The sequence below is a fragment of the Tripterygium wilfordii genome, chromosome 6 (assembly GCF_013401445.1).
Source record: "Tripterygium wilfordii isolate XIE 37 chromosome 6, ASM1340144v1, whole genome shotgun sequence".
Taxonomy (NCBI): Eukaryota; Viridiplantae; Streptophyta; class Magnoliopsida; order Celastrales; family Celastraceae; genus Tripterygium; species Tripterygium wilfordii.
This window is the reverse complement of record NC_052237.1, coordinates 2,335,357-2,359,198: the sequence shown is the minus strand read 5'-3', so window position 1 is coordinate 2,359,198 and position 23,842 is coordinate 2,335,357. Positions and strand designations below refer to the sequence as shown.

Below are 23,842 nucleotides of genomic sequence, written 5' to 3'. Positions count from 1 at the left end.
GGAAAAGAGGGGGGGGGGGGGGGAACCTCAGGATTCTTAACACCCACAATGCTGCAATGCCTGTAGCAAAAAATCAATGGTCCGAATGTGGAAGAAGAACAGCATTTTTCATATCGAGCCTCTGGTTAAGAGGAGAAGAACAATTGTAATTCTACAAAAACTAAGACATTATATTTTGTAAGAGCTTGGCCTCAAGTCAAGAACCGAAAAGACAACCAACATATGACGGCAGTAAAAGACTATCAGAAGTACAATCGACTAGGGAGAAATAAACCACACACTTTAAGCATGGAGGACAACATGTGCCATCAAGTAGAGGTGTATAGTCTCTACGTTCGAATAACATCTTCATAGTACTTACGCAAACGACCGTCTACCATTTTTTCTATTGCCATCTGAGACTTCCCTGTACTTTCTGCCTGAGACCACACCAGTAAATAGCTTGAATTTTCAGAAGTAGGAACATAATAATATGAAAAGGCAGTTTATAACTTATACAGATTATAACTTAAATTCATCGACATACAAATACAAGTAAATGCACACACAGAGACCGTGTTGGCAGACTCATCATAGAATATTGCTAAACTTTGCTGTTTTCAGCGAAACCATGACCATGTTAATCGAACAAATTCCAACACGGTTGACCATGTTAATGATGAAAAAACTGAACCACCAGAATGTGAAACCAGGGACCTAAAAAGAAGGATAGCAATATATCATAGAAAAAATAACCTCCAAATTTTCGGGCCTAACAGGATATGCAGCAGAAGCTTGCTACAAATCGTCAAACAATAGAACTCGCCATGTTAAAGGCAAGGCCTACAAGAACACTAAAAATTAAGCAGCTTTAAATAAAATTGTGATAAATAGTAGTCACAAAGTTTCAACAATCTAACAACAGAGATAATATAAGCAATTAAAATAGTCACAAACATAAACACTAACCAAGTACTGAAAGATTTTATTTCTAACAACAAAGTCAGTCTCACAGTTAAGTTCAATCACAGCAGCCTTCCCCTCATGCTGTGCCAAGGCTAGCAACCCCTCCGAGGCTGTCCGGGATGACTTTTTCCACGCTAGAACCTTCCCTATTTTCCCCAGCTACTTCTGTGCAGCCTCTGCATCGCAATTGAAGCCACGATAAGCACACATAAACCACAAAATCCAAACTACAATAAAAAAAAGAAAGTATTACCTATGTCCCAGTTGCAATCAACGAGAGCCAACTTGACGTCCTTGATGGGGGCGCTGGTTTGTTCCCTCAATTGCTTTATCAGATTCATTTGACCCGATGCAGCAGAAACTTGAGAGGTGAATCGACGCGATAGCAAAGCAAAAGGAGACACTGAATGGGTTTTACTCTCCGTAACTTGAGAAATTGCAGGTAGAGTAACTGCGCACGGAGCTACTCATTCTGGTGCTAATTATTTTCTGAATAGAACTTCTCTCAGTTCGAGAGAGAGCCATTTCGATTTTCAATGAGTGTGTTTGCACACTAGTGGTTTGACTTGCAAGTGAGAACCAAACAACAATAACCAGGGTTTAAGGGTTTGAGGCAATGTTTAGAGTATATTCTAATTTTAAACGTCCCCACTCCTCCCCTAAAATTTCCAAGCAATTTACTTGCGAGAGGTGAAACGAACGGCTACCGGGAAGTTGAGCTTCGTGGTTGTAATAAACCTTCGTCGCCGTGATCTATTCCAGTAACGGAGCACCGGCCACCGGGTCCATGGAGGTCGCTCCGTCGCTGTTGTAACATGGATTGGGCTACTGGCTAGAAGCCCATTTTTGTCATCTTTGGGCTCCGAACTGCAACTATCCATATATAGGATAATAGGAATAGGATTAGGAGGATGGCTCTTCGGGCTATAATGGTTGGGGCCGTTGGGCTCCAACTTGTATAGAATATAGATTACCTGTCTGAGCCCCTTCTTTGGTAAGGGAAAAAGTCAAAGGAATCAAAGATCGAACTGGAGTTGAAGCAACACAAAAAAGAGGTGGGATCTGTTAATAAATCAAAGATCAAACTGGTTTTTTAAATTTGGTTCTCACACATCCACTGATGTGGAACGTCGTTGTGAAATACCACATCGATGGTCTGTGGTTCCAAGTTTCAGTATATAAATTGGGCAAACCTAACATTACTCAACTGATTTTCCAGTGGCTAGTTAGGCATATTTGTTGCTGGGCTTGGGCTTGGATTTACATCAGAGCGAGCAGGTTTCGAAAACACTTGCAGCCAAGGCCCACGAGCAGCTGGCACGTGCCAGGCCCTGAGGGGCGGATGACTGGTCGTGTTGTGTGCCCTGGTTTTCCAGTGGCTAGTTAGGCATATTTGTTGCTAGGCTTGGGCTTGGATTTACATCAGAGCAGGTTTCGAAAACACTTGCAGCCAAGGCCCACGGGCAGCTGGCACGTGCCAGGCCCCGAGGGGCGGATGACTGGTCGTGTTGTGTGCCGCGGCCCAGGCCCCTGTGGGGGCAGATGATTAGGCTTGGCACGGCCCGGAGGGTAGCAGTGGCGTGTCGTAGAGGGTGAGAGTGATGTGGAACATCGTTGTGAAATACCACATTGGCAAGGCCCACAGGCAGCTGGCACGTGCCAGGCCCCGAGGGGTGGATGACTGGTCGTGTTGTGTCGTAGAGGGTGAGAGTGATGTGGAACATCGTTGTGAAATACCACATCGGTCGTCTGTGGTTCCAAGTTTCAGTATATAAATTGGGCAAACCTAACATTAGTCAACCGGTTTTCTAGTATCTAGTTATGCCGGTTCCAAGTTTCAGTATATAAATTGGGCAAACCTAACATTAGTCAGGGGACTTTGTAAGTGTTTCTAGTACCTAGTTAGGCCTACTTGTTGACCGGTTTTCTAGTATCTAGTTATGCCGGTTCCAAGTTTCAGTATATAAATTGGGCAAACCTAACATTAGTCAACCGGTTTTCTAGTACCTAGTTATGCCGGTTCCAAGTTTCAGTATATAAATTGGGCAAACCTAACATTAGTCAGGGGACTTTGTAAGTGTTTCTAGTACCTAGTTAGGCCTACTTGTTACTGGGCTAAGGCCTGGATTTACATCAGACACCGTCCAAGAAATAAATGAACGGGTGGGATCTGTTATTGGCTAATTAAAATGCTGGAACCTATTAAGTCAACGATTGGTCCCCCACAAAAGGGGAGTTTGTAAGTGTTGACTTGGTAGTTGGTTGAACAGGTGGGATCTGTTATTGGCTAATTAAAATGCTGGAACCTATTAAGTCAACGATTGGTCCCCCACAAAAGGGGACTTTGTAAGTGTTGACTTGGTAGTTGGGTGTCCCTGTAGTAGACTAATACAGAAACCAGGACCTCCATCCATTTCCCTCGACCTTGCCTAAGCACGAAATATATTAAGTAGCATACAGAGAGAGAGAGGGTAATAACTCTCGCGTTTTGTTCCTTTGGCAAAATCAGGAACAAATTCTCAGTTGGAGTCATCTGGGCTTCATTTCTACGTATTCGAGCCGTGTGGTATCCACCCGAGACCATCTGTGTTGCCGGCCATTGATACTGCATGAATTTTATAGATATGCCCCCAAGGTACTCCCTAATCTCGATTGATTAGCTTTCTCTTCTTTGTATTTCTCATTTCATGTGTAGATAATCGCGTTCGTGTATCTATAGATTCGTCTTCTGTAGATCTATTTTGTGGACTGAGTTCTGTTACTGTGAGTTTTTGTACTTTGTGGTCTTATTTGATTAGGCAATTTGAATTTGAGTTTTCTTGTATCTCAATTTTGTCATGTCTGTTGGTTATCTGGAAATCAATTTTCCGTTGACTTTTTCTGATGTGTTTTGCTTGTGTGTAAGAAGGTTCTGATTCGTATTTTGAGCAGTTGAAGCATTGGATCCATACCTGAAATGGATCCAATGCTTGAGAATTGTATTTATTGGATAATTTATTAGCCATCTTTGGGGTAACTTTTTTTTTTTTTTTTTTTTTAATTCTAGGAATTGTTGTGACTCACCTGAGTTTGGATATTCAGATCAAAGAAGCTGACATTGGTGATCCTTTTTATCTGTAGATTTGATGGTTGATGCGTCCCTTAGAGTAGTGTAGACTGAGCATTATCTCAGAGATCTGGTTTATTAGATGATTTTCTTGATGACATCAAAAAGTAAGACGACCAAAATCTTCTGGGCTCTCCTGTTTCTGGTTCTCTTTGCCCATGCATGCGTTGGGTTTTATCAGCCAGAAAGCTACATGCACACCTTTGCACCTGGTGATCACATATCTGCTAAAGTTAACTCATTGACTTCTATTAATACTGAGCTTCCATTCAGCTACTACAGTCTGCCTTACTGCAAACCCCTTGGTGGAATCAAGAAGAGTGCTGAGAATCTTGGACAACTCCTTATGGGAGATCAGATTGTTAACTCGCCGTACCGATTTCGGATGAATGTCAATGAGACTGTGTTTCTCTGCATTACACATCCGTTGAGTGACTTAATTTTGCAATCAAAATTACTTTTATTGAAGTGGGAAACACCTATATATAGCTATTACATTGGTTTACAATCAATGATCTACGTAATTACAATCTCTATCAAAGTCACTATCAAAGTCAACAATTGAGGTATCAATTAGTCAACAATTGAGGCATCAATTATGAACTTAGACAAATCAATATTGATTGCCGAATCTTCAATTAAGGAAAGTCTTCAATCAATATTGAGTTTGTCAATAAAGTCTTCAATCAATAAAGTAAATCTTGGGTAAATCTTTGACTCTATTCAACACTCCCCCTCAAGGTGGTGCATAGACATCGTACATGCCCAGCTTGACAAGTGAATCAGCAAACACTGAATTTGACACTCCCTTGGTTAACACATCAGCCAACTGATCTTCGGTCTTCATATACGGAACTTCAATTATTTTTTCTTCTAGCTTTTCATACACGAAATTCCTATCAATTTCCACATGTTTAGTCCGATCATGTTGCACTGGGTTCTCAGCAATTTTAATTGCTGACTGATTATCACAATACAATTTCATTGGTCTTTTAATGGACAAACTCAGCTCCCCCATAAGCCGTTTGAGCCATAACAACTCACAAATACCTTTCACCATTGCTCTGTATTCGGCTTCTGCACTAGACAATGAGACAACTTTTTGCTTTTTACTTCTCCAAGTAACCAGATTTCCTCCAACAAAAGTTAAATACCCAGTGGTTGATCTTCTTCGGTCTCCTTTACCTGCCCAATCTGAGTCGGTATAGCCCCATACGTCTGCATGCCCATTCTTAGAAAAAAGTAAGCCTTTTCCCGGTGCAGATTTTAAATATCTCAGAATTCTAATAACTGCATCCATATGTTGTTTACCAGGATTGTGCATAAATCTACTCACAACACTGACCGCATATGCAATATCTGGCCTCGTATGAGACAAATAGATTAAACGCCCAACTAACCTTTGATATCGTAATTTGTCTATTGAAGTTTGATTCGAAGACTCTTCCAATCCATGATTTTGTTCCATAGGAGATCCAATTGGCTGACATCCAAGCATACCAGTTTCTGTTAATAAGTCAAGCACATACTTTCGTTGGGATAAAAATATTCCTTGCTCAGAACGAACAACTTCAATGCCCAAAAAATATTTTAATCCTCCCAAATCCTTCATATCAAATTCAGTTGACAAATAGTCTCTCAGTTTACGCATTTCTTCAGAATCATTGCCTGTCACTACCATGTCGTCAACATAAATAATGAGAGCCGTTAATTTATGACCAACTCTTTTCAAAAATAAAGTGTGATCTGCATTACTTTGCTTATAGCCGAATCTTCTCATAGCAAGTCGGAATCGACCAAACCAAGCTCGAGGAGATTGTTTCAACCCGTATAAGGCTTTCTTCAGTTTACACACGACACTTTGATCACCTAGAGCTTCATATCCTGGGGGCAGAGACATATAAACTTCTTCTTGTAGCTCACCATGTAAAAAAGCATTTTTTACATCATATTGTTGTAGAGGCCAATCAAAATTGGCAGCTAGGGATATTAGGACTCGAACCGTATTAATTTTTGCAACAGGAGCAAACGTTTCCTGATAATCAACCCCATACGTCTGGGTGAATCCTTTAGCCACAAGTCTAGCTTTATACCTATCAACCGAACCATCAGGCTTGCACTTGACGGTGTACACCCACCTACAACCAACAGCTTTTTTTCCTTTCGGCAACTCCACCAATTCCCAAGTTTGATTTTTCTCAAGTGCTGTCATCTCCTCAGTCATTGCAGTTGCCCATTTTGGATCCAACAACGCCTCTTGCACTTTAGTAGGAATATCTATGACAGTCATATTACTGACAAAGCTTCGGCATTCCTTTGACAGTCGGTGAGTGGATGCATACTGAGCAATAGGATATTTCACTTTTCGCACAACCTCTGGTGAAAATCTATCTGGTGGAACACCACGAGTACTTCTTGGTGGGAGTACGTATCTGTCAGTTTCAATCGAGACACAAGTATTATCACAAATATTGTTAGTATTAACATCAGACTCAATGCTTACCTCAGGAGGATCTGTACGAGGAGTATCGGGAGTGGGTACTAGCGAAGATGAGAGAGAGGGAGCTTCAGCAACAGTATCGGCAACACACAGTGGATCAGGAAACAACTCCATCCAATTTGGAGCTTCAACAACAGTATCACCACTCGGGCCCGGAAGTGTGGAATTGGGTGAAGAAAAAAACATTTCATGTTCAGAAAAGGTGACATCCATAGTAACATAGAACTTACTTGTAGGAGGATGAAAACAACGATAACCCTTTTGTGAAGGATGATAACCGACAAATACACACTTGAGGGCACAAGGATCAAGTTTCGTGCGGAGATGTTTCTGTAAATGTACAAACACAACACAACCAAACACCCGGGGAGGAAGTGTGAGGTGCGATGGCAGTGTTACATAGGATGCCAATTTATCAAGTGGTGTCTGAAATTGTAGAACACGAGTGGGTACCCTATTCAAAAGATATACAGCTGTGGTAACAGCTTCTTCCCAAAAACGTGGTGCCATGTGGGCTCCAATAAGGGCAGCACGTGTAATCTCCAAAATTTGTCTGTTTCGGCGCTCAGCAACACCATTCTGTTGTGGTGTATAAGGACAAGTGGTTTCATGCAAAATTCCATGAGTCTGAAAATAAGCTTGTAACTCCTGATTTACAAATTCACCACCATTATCAGATCGAAGAACTTGTAAATTAGTAGAGAATTGTGTTTTGATCATGGTATGAAACGTGCGGAAGCAAGCAGCCACATCACTCTTATGACGCATAAGGTAAAGCCAAGTCATACGAGTGCAATCATCAATAAATAATACAAACCATCTAAAGCCAGTAGAAGTAGTAACAGGGGCAGGTCCCCAAACATCCGAATGAACCAACGCAAAAGGCACAACTCTTTTATTAGTACTATCAGAATAAGTAGCACGATGACTCTTGGCCAAAACACATGTATCACACTGAAAATTGGAAGGTTCACATGTAGAAAATAAAGTAGGAAATAAATATTTCAAGTACCCAAAGGAGACATGACCCAAACGATGATGCCATAACCGAATCTGATCTTCTGATGCCCTAGATGACCCTTTTGCTGATAGAGATCGTCCCATACTAACATCTTCCACATAATATAATCCCTCTCTCTTAGTACCACGCCCAATTATCTCCCCGCTGCAGAGATCCCTTCCAGCGCCCGTAACCGGATATGAAACACCATTGGCATTGGTGACAGTAGAGCAATTTGGTAAACAAGCATCATGTAATAAGGACGCATCAAAGGTCATATGATTAGTCGCACCAGAGTCAAGAATCCATCCGGGATCTTTTTCAGAATTTGTTGCAAGAAGGGCTAGACCAACACTACCTGACTGTTGGAGAAGAGTAGGATCTACCACAGAGTGAGTGATATCAACTGGAGTAGTGGAAGCCATGGTATCCATTGAAGAAGGAGTCGGTGCCATTGGGACTGTAGGTGAGGTGCATAGCGCAACTTTACCACCTTTTCGAGCTTGTAATCGCTCTTTGTGAGCCTGCCACCACTCGGGATATCCATGCTTTTTGAAGCAAGTATCTACAATATGTTTGGTGCTGCCGCAATGAGTACATTTACCACCAGTAGGTACTGACAGTGACAAAGAACTTGTTGGAGTTCCATATTTTCGAACTGCCATAGCCATCTGAGGAACTTCTGAAGACATCATTGTATTCCGGCGAAGTTCTTCACGTCTCACAGTTGAGAAAGCATTATCAGGTCCAGGTAGAGGATTAGTACGAAGAATATCTCCCCGAACAGAATCATATATATCATCAAGCCCAGCCAAAAAAGAATAGACTCGATCTTCATCAATTTCAGCCATTCGAGTCTTAATCACATCTGGCTGAGTAAAGGTAATTGGACGACGATGATCAAGCTCCTGCCAAATAACCTTAAGATCGGAATAGTATGCAGCCACAGGTCGCCCTGCCTGCTTAGTTGCCATAGCTTTTCGAGACAGATCATACAAAATAGATTTATCAGCACCCTCAAAATATGTTTGAGACACAGCATCCCAAACATCATTCGCAGTGGGTAAACGAATAAAAAGATTCATTATATCGGCCTCCATAGACCCAATAAGCCAGCCTTTTACAGTAGCATCCTCCATCATCCACTTGTTATATGTAGAGTCACTAACAGTAGGTTTCGAGGTCGTACCTTTGAGATATTCCATCTTTCCTCGTCCAGCAACGAACATAGTAACCACCTGAGACCAAAGAGTGAAATTTGAGCCATTCAGTTTGATCCCATAAGGAATAGAGGTTGGTTCTTGAGTTGGCGTCACCACAGGTGGAACTATAAGAGCACCGGATTCAGCCATGAGTTGTTTGTAATTTCTGGATGAGATTCTGGTTCAATGGTGCAATCGGCACCTGTTATGGACGAAGCAATCGGCTTCTGTCGGATGGTTGGAGCAGTCGGCCCCTAGTAGCTACGGTGATGGAGAGGTAGTATGTTAAGAGAACCTTGCTCCGATACCAACTTAATTTTGCAATCAAAATTACTTTTATTGAAGTGGGAAACACCTATATATAGCTATTACATTGGTTTACAATCAATGATCTACGTAATTACAATCTCTATCAAAGTCACTATCAAAGTCAACAATTGAGGTATCAATTAGTCAACAATTGAGGCATCAATTATGAACTTAGACAAATCAATATTGATTGCCGAATCTTCAATTAAGGAAAGTCTTCAATCAATATTGAGTTTGTCAATAAAGTCTTCAATCAATAAAGTAAATCTTGGGTAAATCTTTGACTCTATTCAACAGAGTGAACATGAGGCTGAGATTTTGAAGCAGAGAACCAGTGATCTGTATCAAGTGAATATGATTCTAGATAATCTTCCTGTGATGAGGTATGCAAAACAGAATGGGGTTAAAATTCAGTGGACAGGATTCCCAGTTGGGCATATAGCATTTGGCAGTAATGATGGTTACATTATCAACCACCTCAAGTTCACAGTCTTGATCCACGAGTACGAAGGAAGTGGTGTAGAGATTATCGGCACTGGGGAAGAAGGTATGGGTGTGATTTCTGAAGCTGATAAGAATAAGGCTTCTGGTTTCGAGATTGTCGGTTTTGAGGTACAACCTTGTAGTATCAAGTATGATCCTGAAGCGACGACAAAACTCCACATGTATGACAACATTCCATCTGTGAGCTGCCCCTTTGAGCTTGACAAGTCTCAAATAATAAGGAACCAAGAGAGAGTATCCTTCACTTATGAGGTTGAGTTTGTGAAAAGTGATATTAGATGGCCATCTCGATGGGATGCTTATTTGCAAATGGAAGGTGATAGTATTCACTGGTTTTCAATCCTTAATTCTCTCATGACGATTGCAATTGTGTTCGTCATATTCTTATGGATTGTGAGAAGGGATTTGACTAGATATGAAGAATTGGAAAAAGAAGCTCAACCACAGTTGAGTGAGGAGCTTTCTGGGTGGAAGCTCGTTGTGGGTGATGTATTCAGAGAACCAGAGTGCTCCAAACTTCTTTGCGTGATGGTTGCCGATGGGGTACAGATTGTGGGTATGGCAGTTATCACTATTGTTTTTGCAGCCCTTGGTTTCATGTCACCGGCATCACCACGAGGAATGCTTTTGACAGGGATGATAATTCTTTTCCTTTTATTGGGCATTATTGCTGGGTATGTTGGTGTACGAATGTGGAAAACCATCAAGGGATCTTCAGAGGGGTGGAAGTCAGTTTCATGGTCAGTTGCATGCTTCTTTCCTGGAATCGTCTTTGTTATCCTTACAGCATTAAACTGCCTTCTCTGGGGCAATATTAGTACTGGTGCTATCGCAATTTCCACATATTTTCTACTGCTGGCTCTCTGGTTCTGCATATCAGTGCCACTCACCCTCTTGGGAGGATTTTTTGGCACACGAGCTGAGGCCATCAAGTATCCTGTGCAAACCAACGAGATACCTCGGGAAATTCCAGCCCGCAAATATCCATCATGGCTTTTGGTTCTTGGTGCTGGAATCCTTCCTTTCGGAACTCTCTTCATTGAGCTTTTCTTCATCCTCTCTAGCATCTGGCTTGGGAGGTACTATTATGTCTTCGGGTTCCTGCTGATAGTTCTTTCCCTGCTGGTGGTTGTTTGTGCTCTAGTATCGGTGGCCTTAACCTATATCCATCTCCGTCTGGAGAACTGGCAGTGGTGGTGGAAATCTTTCTTCGCCTCGGGTTCGGTAGCTCTATACGTCTTCCTGTACAGTGTTAATTACTTGGTTTATGACCTACAGGGTTTGAGTGGTCCTGTGTCAGCCATGCTCTATCTCGGATATTCATTGCTCATGGCAGTCGCGATCATGTTGTCTACTGGAGCCATTGGCTTCCTCATGTCCTTCTATTTTCTGCACTACCTCATCTCATCCGTAAAGATTGACTAGCACAATTGCCTTTCGTGATCTTCGTCAACCAGTCAAGATTTAAACAACAGCAGTCCTCGCCAGAGTAGTTTATAACAGAAAAATTGTGGGCTGGGAGGTGCTTGGCCTTTTTTTCTTGTAGTGAACTAATATTGTGTGTTTTGCGTTTTTTATAATAAATCTACGACGACCAAAGCATTTAGCTGAAAATCATGTAATTGATCCTCATGAATTCCCAAAATATATTTTTGCCAGAGCAAGACTTGAATCCATTTATATACATTCCCAATTGATTGGGAATGATAAAGTGTAGCACGAGTGGCCACGATTATAAGTCTCTGTAATGCAATATAGGGCGGATGTAAAATTTGAGTAAGGGAGCAATTGCCCCCTCCTTTACTTTATGAAAAAAAATACCTAAGATACTATTACTTTGTTGAATTTTGCCCCCTTTATTTTTAAAAAATACTCTATATATTATTCATTCTTTCAATTTTGCCCGCTTTTTAAATCATATTTTTCCAAATCCATCTTCATTAGACTTTTTTATTCCAAATCCATTAAATTTCTATGTACAAAGTCCAACAAGTTCAAAGGGCTAAAGGCCACTTTACTCTCTCAACTAGTCCACAAAGTCCAACCCACTTAACTTAACTCAATTGCATTTTGTTTCTCTCTATCTCTCGACTTTTAACTCTATCTTAAAGATATCAAACTAGCAAAATGAGTAGTGACGTTGACGGTCAACGATTGAGCTATAAGTTTGTGACGAAGTGATGGTTTGACGACAACATGGTGCATTCGTATTCAATTGGATCTAGTACTACCAATGGACAATGATAATGAACTTTTCAACTTTTGAGTCATTTAAAAACAATACTTCTCAACAATTTTCCCCTATAAATAGTGCTAAATTTTTTTTGAGGACTTGCCCCTGAACCTCCCACAAATTGTTTGTCCCCATTTGTCTAGAACTATAGTTCTGCCCTTGAGTGCAACGTCAACTTTGGTGGTGCTTAACGAGCTGTACGATGAAGCTAAGTCTCTTGTCCTACATCATCCAGAAGAAATATGTAAAGTAGATAATATAATAAGTCAAACTTTCAAAGTAGTTTCATGGGCTCAAATTAATATCGGTTGGTCCTAGACCTAGGAAGACAAAGTCGTGTAAACCAACATGAAATAGATTTCGTCCTCAAATGTATTTTTGAATATTGAGCACCCTACCAAGTCCGGAAAGAACTATTTTGGGCTTGGGCTCATTACTCATTAAGCCCATTTATTGATTATCCAGCCCAATAGTCTCGTGTCTCTTGTTGGTTTGGGAAAAATGGGTTTTTTTCCTAATAAATAAAGGAAAAAAGAGGTTAATTAAAGACAAATTTGATGTACGTTTTTATCAGAGAATTGAAAAGTTCTGGAAGAAAATTAGATGAAGACAAATAATTCCTCTCAAACTTCTATAAAGAAATAACAACTATGAACTAACCACATGTGCAGAGCACTAAATAACATAAATTATTTATGTTTATAAAAAAAACATAAATTATATTCTTTCAATTCAAGAAAATTAAGCAGTAATATCCAAAACAAGAGTTGACCAAGCACAAAATGATTGTAACAACAAAAAAACTAACTAAATATTCTCTACTTAATAGTTAATTAATAGCTAATTTTTCTTAGAGTCACTTTTAGGTTTTGACTTGCTAGTGTGGAATGAGAAAATACACGGGAGCACACATTCATAATTATATTTGAAATTCTAATTAAGAATATCAACAAATAAAGCAAAGAAAATAAGTCCAACGTATGAACTACGGTATGTTCTAATTAAGATTATCAATAAAAAAAATTAAGAATATCAATAAATAAAGTAGAGAAAATCACCAAGTATGACAACATATATAAATATGGTATGTTTAATTCCGAACCCTCAACAAATATCAACAAATAAAGGAGAGAAAATAAGTCCTACATATAAATTATGGTATGTTCCAACGATTTTTTTTTTGTTTGAAATAAAAAATAAATTCATCACGATTGTATTTTGAGTTTATATCAATAGTTTAGAATTATAAATTGATATGAATTTTTTTTACTGAATTTTATTTCGAAAAAAAAAATGATTGGATTGGTTAGACTGAATACTAAATATTTGATATTTATGATTTTTAAAAATTAAAATTAAAAATTGGACAGAGAAGGCACGACATCCGGCACCAATATTTTTCTCACTCTTTTCAATGTATTTCCTTTTTTGAGCCCTTCCATTTACTACCAATTTATTTCAACTGCAGATCCTATTAATCAATAGTAGTAATTATTAATTCCGTCAAATCAAGACAGATAAATAAATGATATTTTATTAGAAAAAGTTCAAATAAAACGGCATCGTATCTTGCACGTTCTATGCCTTCTGAGGAAAACAAAATCAAAACTAGCCGTTATAATGTTGGACGCAGACTTAAAACAGATACACTACGCTCTCTAGTCTTGTCTCTTCTTCATTAAGCTTCATTCTTCAACCTCTCTCCAAACCCTGCAACGACCCAACGTCATGTTTACAGACGGTCTCGACGAGAAAGCTATCGACTGGATCAAGCAGGTTAGTCTGTTTTGATTGATTGATGCCATTGCTCTTCGAATTTCACTAGATTTTACGATTTTGTTGTTTTTTATGATGATTTTTAGGGAAGAGATGCCGATAACCTGGAACATCGTGTTCGATCTCCTTTTTCGGAGAATCGACTCCGTGATCCATACCCGAAGTCCCCTCTGGCCAGCCCTTTTAGCTCTTCACACGTGTTGCCTCCGCTGAAGTTCCACTCTGGATTGCCGACTCCTCATAGCTTGACCACTCCTCCTCTTGGAGACGAGGATGCCGAGAGTGTTGAATCTGTGTCTGGGTCCTCTGGGGAGGAGAGTTTCTTGGAAGGAACGAATGCAGAGGATTTTTATGACTACGAAGAAGAAGAAAATATATGTGTTGAGCGAAGGAAACCTAATTCTAGATTGAACAGAGAGTTGTTGATGGAGGATCTGAAGATTGAGCTGCCGAGGAACGTCAGGAGATACACAGCAGATGGTGAATTGGGGATGCGAAAATTTGTCCTAAAGAATATAATTTCAACAACGACCTCAGAGTGTGGCGGTTCTGCACGAGAGAGAGTTCAACCGCACAACACAATTGTAAGTTTCATGAGGTTCTGGTTTAAATTAGTATTTTAGTTGTGTTCTTATGGTTCTGATGTTTGGAATTGATGATGATTATAGAGTCCTTCCGTCCCTGAAAAGCATGTGCGTAAAGATGTTGAGGATTTGGGGACTCCTAGTGCACCTCCTATCATGGAGTTTGATGAAGAAGAAAAGAGTATTGGGGTTGAAGCCGAAATTGATCCAAGTGGAATTGGGATTCGTGGGTCAGCAGAACCAGAAACTTCTTCTGATGTTGGTCAAGGAGGTTTAGCTGATTGGTCTTCGCAACATACACAATGGACTGTCCTTGGTGAAACGTATTGCCATTCCTAGCTGAATTAGTCATAAATTCATTTTTTTTTTAAGTTGTTAACTTCAAGTTTCCATGCACCTGTTCTTTTTGCCAATTTGATTTAAGCCTCGAAAATTCTAACAAGGTTTTCTTGATATTTGTTTCTGCAGCATAAGAAAGACCATGACAGAAGAAAAAGAAGAAAAGATCTCTTATTGGCAAACAAACTCAGTGGACTATAGCACCAGGTGTGATGGTCTGGATTTTAGTATTCTTGACTCTAAAAAAGGTTATGCTGTTGTTTATTTCCAGTTCAAACTCTGTCTTTTCACTCATGGATGAACGATAAACTTGTACATAATTATAAAAGAAATAGCAGTCTGAATTTTTATTCACAGAATTTTCCAATTGTGTGGCTGTAGTTTCCCTTTGGCATATAAGCCCTTGCTATGTGTGCTCAATTACGTTTTCTCTTTGCACCATTAAAGATTCTCACTTTTACGCGCCATTTAGCTGGTATTAGCATATTTGAGGTGTGATATGAAGTTTATGTACCATCTCATCTAATGGAATATCAACTTTTATTGCTGTAGCGGTCAACATGCATGGCAAACTCTTGTGGCCTATGATGCATGCATACGCCTATGTCTGCATGCATGGAGTAGATGCTGCACTGAAGCGCCTGAGTTCCTGCGTGATGAATGTCTGGTTCTTCGAAGTGCCTTTGGGTAGGATTTCTTATCCTTGTATGAATGTGATTTTCGACTCAACCTCTATAAATTTTTTTTACAGTTCATCACTTACCATCAACTTTGAATGGGATCTAACCCATGTTCTTTGACATTGGAGGCTACACAAATTTCTGTTGCAACCAAGACATGTGCAACCAGCGGTAGTTAGGACTAATGAAAATGTTGAACAGATTTTCCCTTTGAAGGTAAAGAAGGTCGTTGGAAAAATTAGGGTCGAAGGTGAGCACTCCCTTTTATGCTAAATCATAAGAATTTAAATATTGGAAGGACAATAATCTTAGTGTTAGTTACTTCTGGAAAATGTGTTTTTTTTTAAAGAAAAGCTCAACCGTTATTTGTCATTTGTCCTAAGATATCATAAACCATCATGTTGTAATGTCGACTTGCCCTCCGTGAACTCAGTTACTTCATTCGTTTACTATTCCCTTGGTTTGACTTAATATGCTTTATTTTGACATTACATATTCAAATAAAGTTAATTATTGATGAAGAGTTTTCCACCCCGACTAAAATTGAAATTTACATCATTTAACTCAGATTTGTTTGCTGTATTATTCAGTGAAGAAAATTCGAGTGCTACCAAGACGGAAACTTAAAAGCACATACTCACAGCAGAGTGCAATCTACATTCAAGTGGGCAAAGAGTATATCCGACATGTTTCATCACTAGTGAAAACTGGCATGAATACTCTTAGGTTATCTTCATTCTCTGTGGCATCTGAAGGTCTGTCTCGATAGTATCAAATCTAGATCTATACTGGCTCTTACAAAATGGAATCTTTATTACTTCGACCATTACAAGTTGAACTGTCCACTTTCTCTATTGAAATCCTGAAGCAAAAACCAATGCTATAAGGAATTTTATGCCCTAAAGTCAATGTTGATTGTATTTTTGTACTTCATATTGATTGTGATAGTTATTCATCTACACATTTTGGACTTGTAATTCTATACTGTCTCTTGAGACAATTATGATTATCGTGCTGTGTTTTACAGAGCCATTGTCATGCCTATTCCAATTGAAGAGTGCAACCGAAGATACTCAAGTCGAGCCAGGTTCTGCTATATGTTTGCTCCCTGGAAGTGGAAATTACCATATATTGTAAGTTATCAACTTGCATTTTTGCATACATGCTAGTGCATAGATGGGAAGTTCCAAAAATATTTGCAGTAGGAAACAAACTTTTAAAAGAAGGTAGAAAAGAAAGTTGGCAGGTGGAAAAGAATTTAGGTTATAACAGTATTTTTAGATAGTACATGGGAACACCACACACACACACACACAATCTTTATGCTTATATACTTTCGTTTAGCAAGCATAGTTAAACTACAAACGAGCTCTTAAAGAGATGGTTATATCCCTGATTTTTTCATACAAGCATTTCGCTTTGAATTGTGGAGAATATCTTATATGCGTGCTTTCAGTTTTCCAGAGAGTGAAGCAGATGCTGTTTTGATAGAAGTTCAAGATTCAATGAAATCAGTGCATGGTCGAGCTACAATTCCAATTTCTTCATTGACTGATAATCCTGTATGTATCCTTCCTTTATTTATATAGTATTATATGTTTTATGAAGATAAATCCTGTCTTCCTACCATGAATTTTTTATCCAATGTGATTGTCCAAATTTTGCAGGGTGACAGAATCAGGTGGTGGCCCTTATACCATGATGACCAAGAATGTATTGGGAAGATTCAGCTGTCCATTGGGAGTACAATCACATGTGATGAAACTAATAACATAAAGGTTGCAATTTTTTTATGCTTAACTTACCAGAGAACATATTTTCTATGTATTACTTCCACTTGGGTTTCAATTTCTTCCAATTTATACCATTAAAAGTAAGGAAGTTAGGGAAAATCAAATAGAAATTAAGACTGATTGATTCATTCATGGCTGGTGATGATGCTTTTAGTTGATATCCCTGTTAAAAATACACATACGTAAACACATTACTCTTTACTCTTTATGTACATATCTTTCCAGATTTTCTGCTGTAAGTAGTTTCAATATTTCGAGCTTGGATTGGTTCAGCTACATATTTTGTGTCTTGGTGAATATTTGTTTCAAATATTATTGCTTGGATAATTTTATTCCTATTTTAAGAGTCGGGTCTGAGATGGTTCAAACAAGCAAATGAAATTCCAGAATCACTGTATCTCTTATCACAAACACGGTCTGATTAGTTTGGAATAATCTTTGGTAAACACATTCTTTCTAAGTTACCTTCCTTCCTCCGATCCCTCTTCTCTCTAACCCGCCCTTGCCCTTCTTGAACTACTCTTTCCTTTTGCATCCATGCATGGGGTGGATGGGAAAGAGTGGCATGCTGATATCTGATGCATTTTTATGTAGACTGTCAGTTTATACTTTATATCCATGGTATTCACTCTGTGTTTCACCATGTTGCATAATTAGAGTGGAGCTGTTGTGGAGACTCTAGCATATGATCTGTTGCTCGAGGCTGCAATGCGGGGGCAGCTTTTCCATTCACGAAACTTAAGGTTGCATGGACCATGGAAATGGTTGTTGACTGAATTTGCAGACTATTACGGAGTTTCTGATACATATACCAAGCTGAGGTTATTAGAGAGTATATATATTTTTTCGAATGCATGCTATTCTTTTGCTAAATGGTTGTGTTCTCTTCACTCATAATGCCTTTTCTTTTCTTTTCTATTTTATAGATATCTTTCACATGTCATGAACGTGGCAACTCCAACAAAAGACTGCTTAGAGCTTGTCAAAGAGTTACTTGTACCTATCTTAAAGGCTAAAAGTGAGAAAAGTCTGACTAGGCAAGAGGTAGGCCTTCCAAAATACACACGTGTTCATTTTTTTATAAGAAGTATTGATTTTATAGATTAATGAGCGTAATTACCAAATAAAAGGCATTATAAGATAAATGCCTTGATGACAGTACACAAACTTAGTCATAGGGTACAAGTACAACTAAGGTTGCAGAACTGATAATGCCTTGATGAAGATTCCTAGTGTACAGCAAAACAAACAAACACCAAACTTTATAGACTCAAGAAGTGTAGACACTTTGCAACAATCCATGTTGTTGATCACTTGTTGCCTACCAGAAATCCAGAGTTCTTCTCGCCATAGCAGATTTCCTAGAATATACGTGTAAGGTGATCCAGAGGAGGCGTACAAGGGAACCAGCAATCAGCTTCTCTTCTGGATTCCAATTTGTCTGGCATATCCAAGGATTCCCAGAGCCCCCACCCCTTCTAGCTATCATCTTCAGAAATTGTGAAATTCTTCACAGTACAATAAATTCCATATACAACGCAACAACAGACAGCTCAAAATACACCAGACTCTTAGCTCAAAAATATTCCAAAACCCAAAACCCCACCCTTCACAATAATTACTTCAATGGGTTTCCCTTTCTCAATTCAAAATACTGCATTCTTGAAATCGTAGTGATCCAAATCAAACAAAACAATGAAATCAAGAGAAATTGCATCAAGATAGTTACAGTTGAAGAAGTATATGTTTTCTTATCATAGGTGTTCTCTGGCTAATGACTCAAGCTATATGTATACAGTGGTAAATCCAGGGTTCTGTTTTTTACGGCATCATTATCATTAACTAGCAATTTAATTTGGTGGATTTCATACTATTTGAATTTGGCATTTTTAATTTGGAGAGGAACCCTTGCCTGTGAAGGTAAATGTAAAATAATGTAGTGTTTCTGGCTAGTTTAGCTCAATTTGGGCATGTAGTATTTCTAAAGATGATGAAAATGTGTTTCATTTGGAGAACCATTCTCCACTCTATCTTTGAAATTATAAGAGAAGAACAAAGTTTTCTTCATTTTCAGAATCCCAGAGCTTCTTTGGGGCCATTATCCAAATTCCAATTTTAGTAAGTATGTTTACCTTCTCTGAGATAGTTTGTCTACTGGAAAGGTTTTCTATCATTTCTGATTGTTGAATTTTGCGATACAAGTATCAAGGTTCTGGAGGATACTCCTTCTGTACAACAACCTTGTTTGGTGCATTTTATAACAAGAAGATGATTCATGCTTGTAAATCGATACACTGTTTGCTTGGGGGATCACTTTATCATTTGGGGAATTTGTTATTGAAATGGCTCTTGACATACTCTCCCTTTTGCAGAAAAGCATATTGTTGGACTGTGAAACACAAATTGAGAGTCTATTGGCAACTGTTTTTGAGAACTACAAGTCATTGGATGAGAATACGTCAACTGGGATAGCAGACGTATTTGGTCCAATGCAAGAGATGGTGGCACCAGTTTTAGCTCCTGCTGTTCAGGTTTACTGTCTGCTTCATGACATACTATCTCAAGATGCCCAGATTATGCTGAGAAACTATCTGCAGGCAAGTTAATTGTGTTAAGAATGATCCTTATATACTATTTCTTACAGCCTTCCAAAGGCATTTGTACTTTTTTTGTGAGACCAAAAGCATTTGTACTTCTTAGATGCATTAGATGTCTGTTATACATAGTAGGTGTAGAATTTTCTGAATCCTAGATAGACAAGAATTTGCATTATGCTAGTGTGAAAGCTCAGTCAAGCGAGGATATTGTCTAGTTGTCTGCCCAGTAGAATGCCAAGTCACTTAAGTGGTAAGAGTATTGAAGTGTTGGGACATCATTCATCATCTCTATCCATAAGATAATAGTGGATTTCTATGCTTTCTTCTACACTTTTTTTTGATGCTTTATTGACAATAGAAGTCTAAGCCAAAAAGCTATTCTTTACAGACAGCTGCAAAGAAGAGGTGCCGTAAGCATATGGTTGAGACCGACGAGTTTGTATCCAGCAACTCTGAAGGTCTCATGGACTCAATTACCACCTCAACAGCTTATTTGAAGATGAAGAATCTGTGTTTAAATATTCGCAATGAAATTCAGGCAGACATCAAAATCCACAATCAACACATATTTCCAAGGTACTGGTGTCATATCAACATATTCCTGATGTCAAAAGCTCATGTATGAAGGGTTTCAGGTTTGGGAAGTCGCCAAAAATGAATAACAGATTGTAATTGATGAAACCAACTTAGTGCCAATTTGATATTTCTGAGGTGACAATGTATTCCTGGAACTTCTTATTTTGATTGTAGCATTTGAAACCTGACACGTTTTTTTTTTTTTTTTTTTTTTTTTTTTTTTTGCAGCTCAATTGACTTATCAAATGTTGCAGCTGGTGTTTACAGCACTGAGTTGTGTAATAGAGTTAGAGGTTTCCTCTCTGCATGGCCTCTGTCTGGCCCACTGCCCCATGTGATTGAACTTCTGATTGCAACTGCTGACTTTGAGCGGAACCTTGAGCTGTGGAATATCAGGTTCGTGACCTAATCATAATTTCTTTTCTTGAATGTAAGACCTAATCATGATAAATGTCCAGAATGGTCTATATTACGTTCCATTTTCCAAAGTGAAGAGATTTCAATGACCTGTTGGAGACTGAATTCGTCACCAGAAAGCTCATTTTACTCCCCACCATGACATTTTTCTGTTTTCTTCCTGACACACTGTATTCCATTTATTCCAGTCCAGTGCAGGGTGGTGTTGATTCAAGAAGTTTGTTCCATGACTATGTAATGGTTTGGATCCAGGACATGGAACTTAACTTACTTGAGCTTTGCAAAGCAGAAAAGGTATCCAATAAATCTACGATTATTTGAAGTCTAGAGAAATAAAAGTGACGTGCAAGCAACAGCATTTTGTTTTTCATCATCATGCCATCTTACTAGGAAAAATTTGTACATTTAAGTTCCATTCCACTTATTAAATAGGGGATAATTTAGATTAAAGATGTAAATTGTTTGTAGAATGGACGACTACAATGAACAATCTCACTCTGACTAGGATTTACCTGTTACAGGTGGCATGGGCTGGAGTAATTACAAATCATTCCACCTCTCCTTTCGCTGAGGAAATGTATGATAAAATACAAAATTCCCTCATCGAGTATGAAGTGGTGATCAATCGATGGCCTCAGTACTCGTTGATATTGGAAAATGTGAGTTTTCACTTAATCTGCCCAATTTCCCATGTATGCCAGTTTCTATGTTCATATGTAGACTCTATTCATCCTGTTGTCTTTGTTCATTTTTTGAAGGCTGTTTCCAATGTGGAAAGAGCAATAATTAAGGCACTGGAGAAGCAATATTATGAAATCTTGACTCCTTTAAGAGATAGCATTCCGAAAAGGCTTAATATCCAGGTCCAGAAGCTCACAAGAAGACAGTCAACAACAATGTATTCAGTACCCAATCATGTGAGTGTCCAAATTGCCTCATAAATGGCAAACACAAACACACAGACGATTTGTAATGTAGTCACATATCTAACATTTTCACATTTTCTTTTGCCAGCTAGGAACTTTCATGAATACAATCAAGAGAATTCTTGATGTCTTGCATTGCAGAGTGGAGGACCTCTTGAAGTCTTGGGCATCTTATCTCCCTGTAGCTGGGGATAAGAAGTCACTCTTTGGGGAGCAGATGAATGGGATTACGGTTGTGTTGCGAACAAAATACAAAAACTACTTGCAGGCTACAGTAGAGAAACTTGTTAGCAATGTAAGCTATACTTGCTATCCAGTTACTTTGTATTAATTACTCTTTTGTAGCTTATAAACTTGGAAACAAGCAGCTGCAATGTGAGATAAAAAAAAACTCAGAAAAATTAAAGACGACTTATGATTTTTTTTTCAGATTCAAGATAATCGAAGCACTAGACTTAAACGAATTCTGGAGGACATAAAAGAGGAAGATGGAGAAACTGATGTTCGCGAAAGAATGCAGATGCTTAGTCTACAACTGATCGACTCTATTTCCAACTTACATGAAGTGTTCACTAGTCGGATATTCATTGCAACTTGCCGTGGATTCTGGGATAGGATGGGACAGGTGAATGACTTTACCCAGAAGCCATTTAACTAAACTTATCTAAATTCTGATGCAGTTTCATTTTCTTAATACTAGATTGTTTTAAAATTTCTCGAGGGAAGGAAGGAAAACCAAGTGTGTTATAACGGATCTTATTATGCTCTAGGGGTAAGTAGACTATCTCTTACCTTAACAATAGCTTATAAGTTATATCTTAATGATTGTATTGATCCTCTATCTATCCACGAACACGCATAGGCTATTGTTGGATCATACAACATGCATAAAAACAAAATTTCATGCAAGTTTGCTAAGATGTCATGTATGATGGTCTAAAATACATCACATATATAAACATATATGGAGTGTACCTTGGTGCTCACATAGTAAATCTATCCCTCACACGAATTTGAGAGAAATAGCCTTCTTGATAGAGATCTTCTTTCGGGGATTGTAACTCCACCATGTGCCCCAAACCCATCTCAACTAACAACTATCATTGGCAGGAAGGTTTGTGGAGTCGGAAAGGGGAGGAAAAATACATAATTTAGTATTGAAACCGTCTCGAGCCCTTGCCTTCTCGACCTGAACCCTCTTGTGCCAAGCATAGCCTTATGTGTAGTTGAATTACATCATATTTGTTGATAAGAAATTTCTTGTGTTAAACCTTATTAGTCTGTATTTTGGCAGATATTAGATGACACCTTTGCATCCCAGATGCAGAGATTGCAAGGAAACTCACTGCAAGACAAAGATGTTGAGCCACCTCGCTCAGTAACCGAAGCTCGTTCTATTCTCTGTAGAGACACATCAAACGTTGATACATCTACCTATTCTACGTATAATAGCAGTCACACTTCATCAAATCTCCAAGCAGAGAAGGTCCACAGTAAGCTAAAACGTCATGAAGTGTTAATTATATACATATTTTTTTGTTGCTATGTATCTACAGCATAAATGTAAAGTGCCAGCCTAAGATTGCATCACCTCCATTTCATTAGTAGGTAAACATAATTTTTTGTATGTAAGAAATCTGCTTCATATCAATAAAAACAACGTATTTGTTAAGGTTTATTATGTTTATTACTTTATATTTAAACAATAAACCCTGGTAGCTTTTTAAAAAGTTTTGTGGCTTTTTTACTTTTTTATTATTTTTTTTAATGATAAATTTGTTCCTAATTTGATAAAAAATGGGAATATATTGAATTGAAAGTTTAAAATTTAAGATTTAGAATTAGGATAGCGTCTAGGATTTTAGATTTAGAGTTTAGAATTTTAATGCCCTGGGCCTTTACGTCTTGGGCTTCATCATTCGGGTTGCCTCAGGCCCCTCTCTTGGTTCGGAAAAGAGAGTTTTAGATTTTTAGCCTTTAGAGGCTATGGGAAAAGAAAAGGAGAAAACGAAAAAATAGGGGAAAAAAAAGAGAAGATAAAAAAGAACAAGGACAGCAAAGAGAGAAAGGCAAAGCAATTTTAATTCTAACAATGGGTCTGGATGCGGTTCTTGGGCTGTACTTTAAATCCCCACCTCTTTCTTTTTTGCTGGAGGTTCTTTTCGCATTTGGACTACTAGCTTTGGGTTGTCCCTCCTTAGACCTCTTCTGCCTTTTGGTTGGTCAAGGCTAGCCAGCCTAGCTCCCACCCTCAAGCGGGCTGTTTTTGCTCTCCCTTGACCTGCCCCAAACTTTTTGGGCCTCATCTGATCCAAGGCCTTCATACCCTTTGGGCCTCTTCCTTCGAACCGTGTT

General features: G+C 38.7%; 2 protein-coding genes and 1 pseudogene across 2 annotated transcripts; 2 read left to right on the top strand and 1 right to left on the bottom strand.

Annotated features, from left to right (window-relative positions):
* Positions 1–99: 99 nt before the first annotated feature.
* LOC120000579 lies at positions 100–1,892 on the bottom strand (annotated as a pseudogene).
* Positions 1,893–3,338: 1,446 nt separating this feature from the next.
* On the top strand, positions 3,339–11,260 carry LOC119999747 (transmembrane 9 superfamily member 12-like). Its single transcript, XM_038847477.1, has 4 exons — positions 3,339–3,580; positions 4,066–4,477; positions 8,845–8,848; positions 9,360–11,260. The coding sequence occupies exons 2-4, from the start codon at positions 4,134–4,136 to the stop codon at positions 10,989–10,991; spliced, it is 1,980 nt and encodes a 659-aa protein (XP_038703405.1). The 5' UTR covers positions 3,339–3,580; positions 4,066–4,133; the 3' UTR covers positions 10,992–11,260.
* Positions 11,261–13,448: 2,188 nt separating this feature from the next.
* On the top strand, positions 13,449–23,767 carry LOC120000578. The gene is made up of 23 exons (XM_038848710.1): positions 13,449–13,575; positions 13,662–14,159; positions 14,244–14,482; positions 14,628–14,705; positions 15,051–15,185; positions 15,307–15,428; positions 15,769–15,933; positions 16,206–16,311; positions 16,635–16,740; positions 16,846–16,956; positions 17,629–17,792; positions 17,898–18,015; positions 19,344–19,568; positions 19,957–20,144; positions 20,373–20,540; positions 20,750–20,855; positions 21,083–21,220; positions 21,320–21,478; positions 21,576–21,782; positions 21,918–22,112; positions 22,188–22,259; positions 22,782–22,980; positions 23,643–23,767. The coding sequence occupies exons 1-23, from the start codon at positions 13,528–13,530 to the stop codon at positions 23,765–23,767; spliced, it is 3,672 nt and encodes a 1,223-aa protein (XP_038704638.1). The 5' UTR covers positions 13,449–13,527.
* The last annotated feature ends 75 nt before the right edge of the window (positions 23,768–23,842 follow it).

What these genes read in the sequence shown, in the direction of transcription:
- LOC120000578 (XM_038848710.1), top strand. Translation starts at nt 13,528, where the DNA reads ATGTTTACAGACGGTCTCGACGAGAAAGCTATCGACTGGATCAAGCAG. An exon ending in TTCAACCGCACAACACAATT is followed by an intron (nt 14,160 to 14,243) that starts GTAAGTTTCATG and finishes TGATGATTATAG; the next exon opens with AGTCCTTCCGTCCCTGAAAA. An exon ending in ATGAAACTAATAACATAAAG is followed by an intron (nt 16,957 to 17,628) that starts GTTGCAATTTTT and finishes TTGCATAATTAG; the next exon opens with AGTGGAGCTGTTGTGGAGAC.
- LOC119999747 (XM_038847477.1), top strand. Translation starts at nt 4,134, where the DNA reads ATGATTTTCTTGATGACATCAAAAAGTAAGACGACCAAAATCTTCTGG.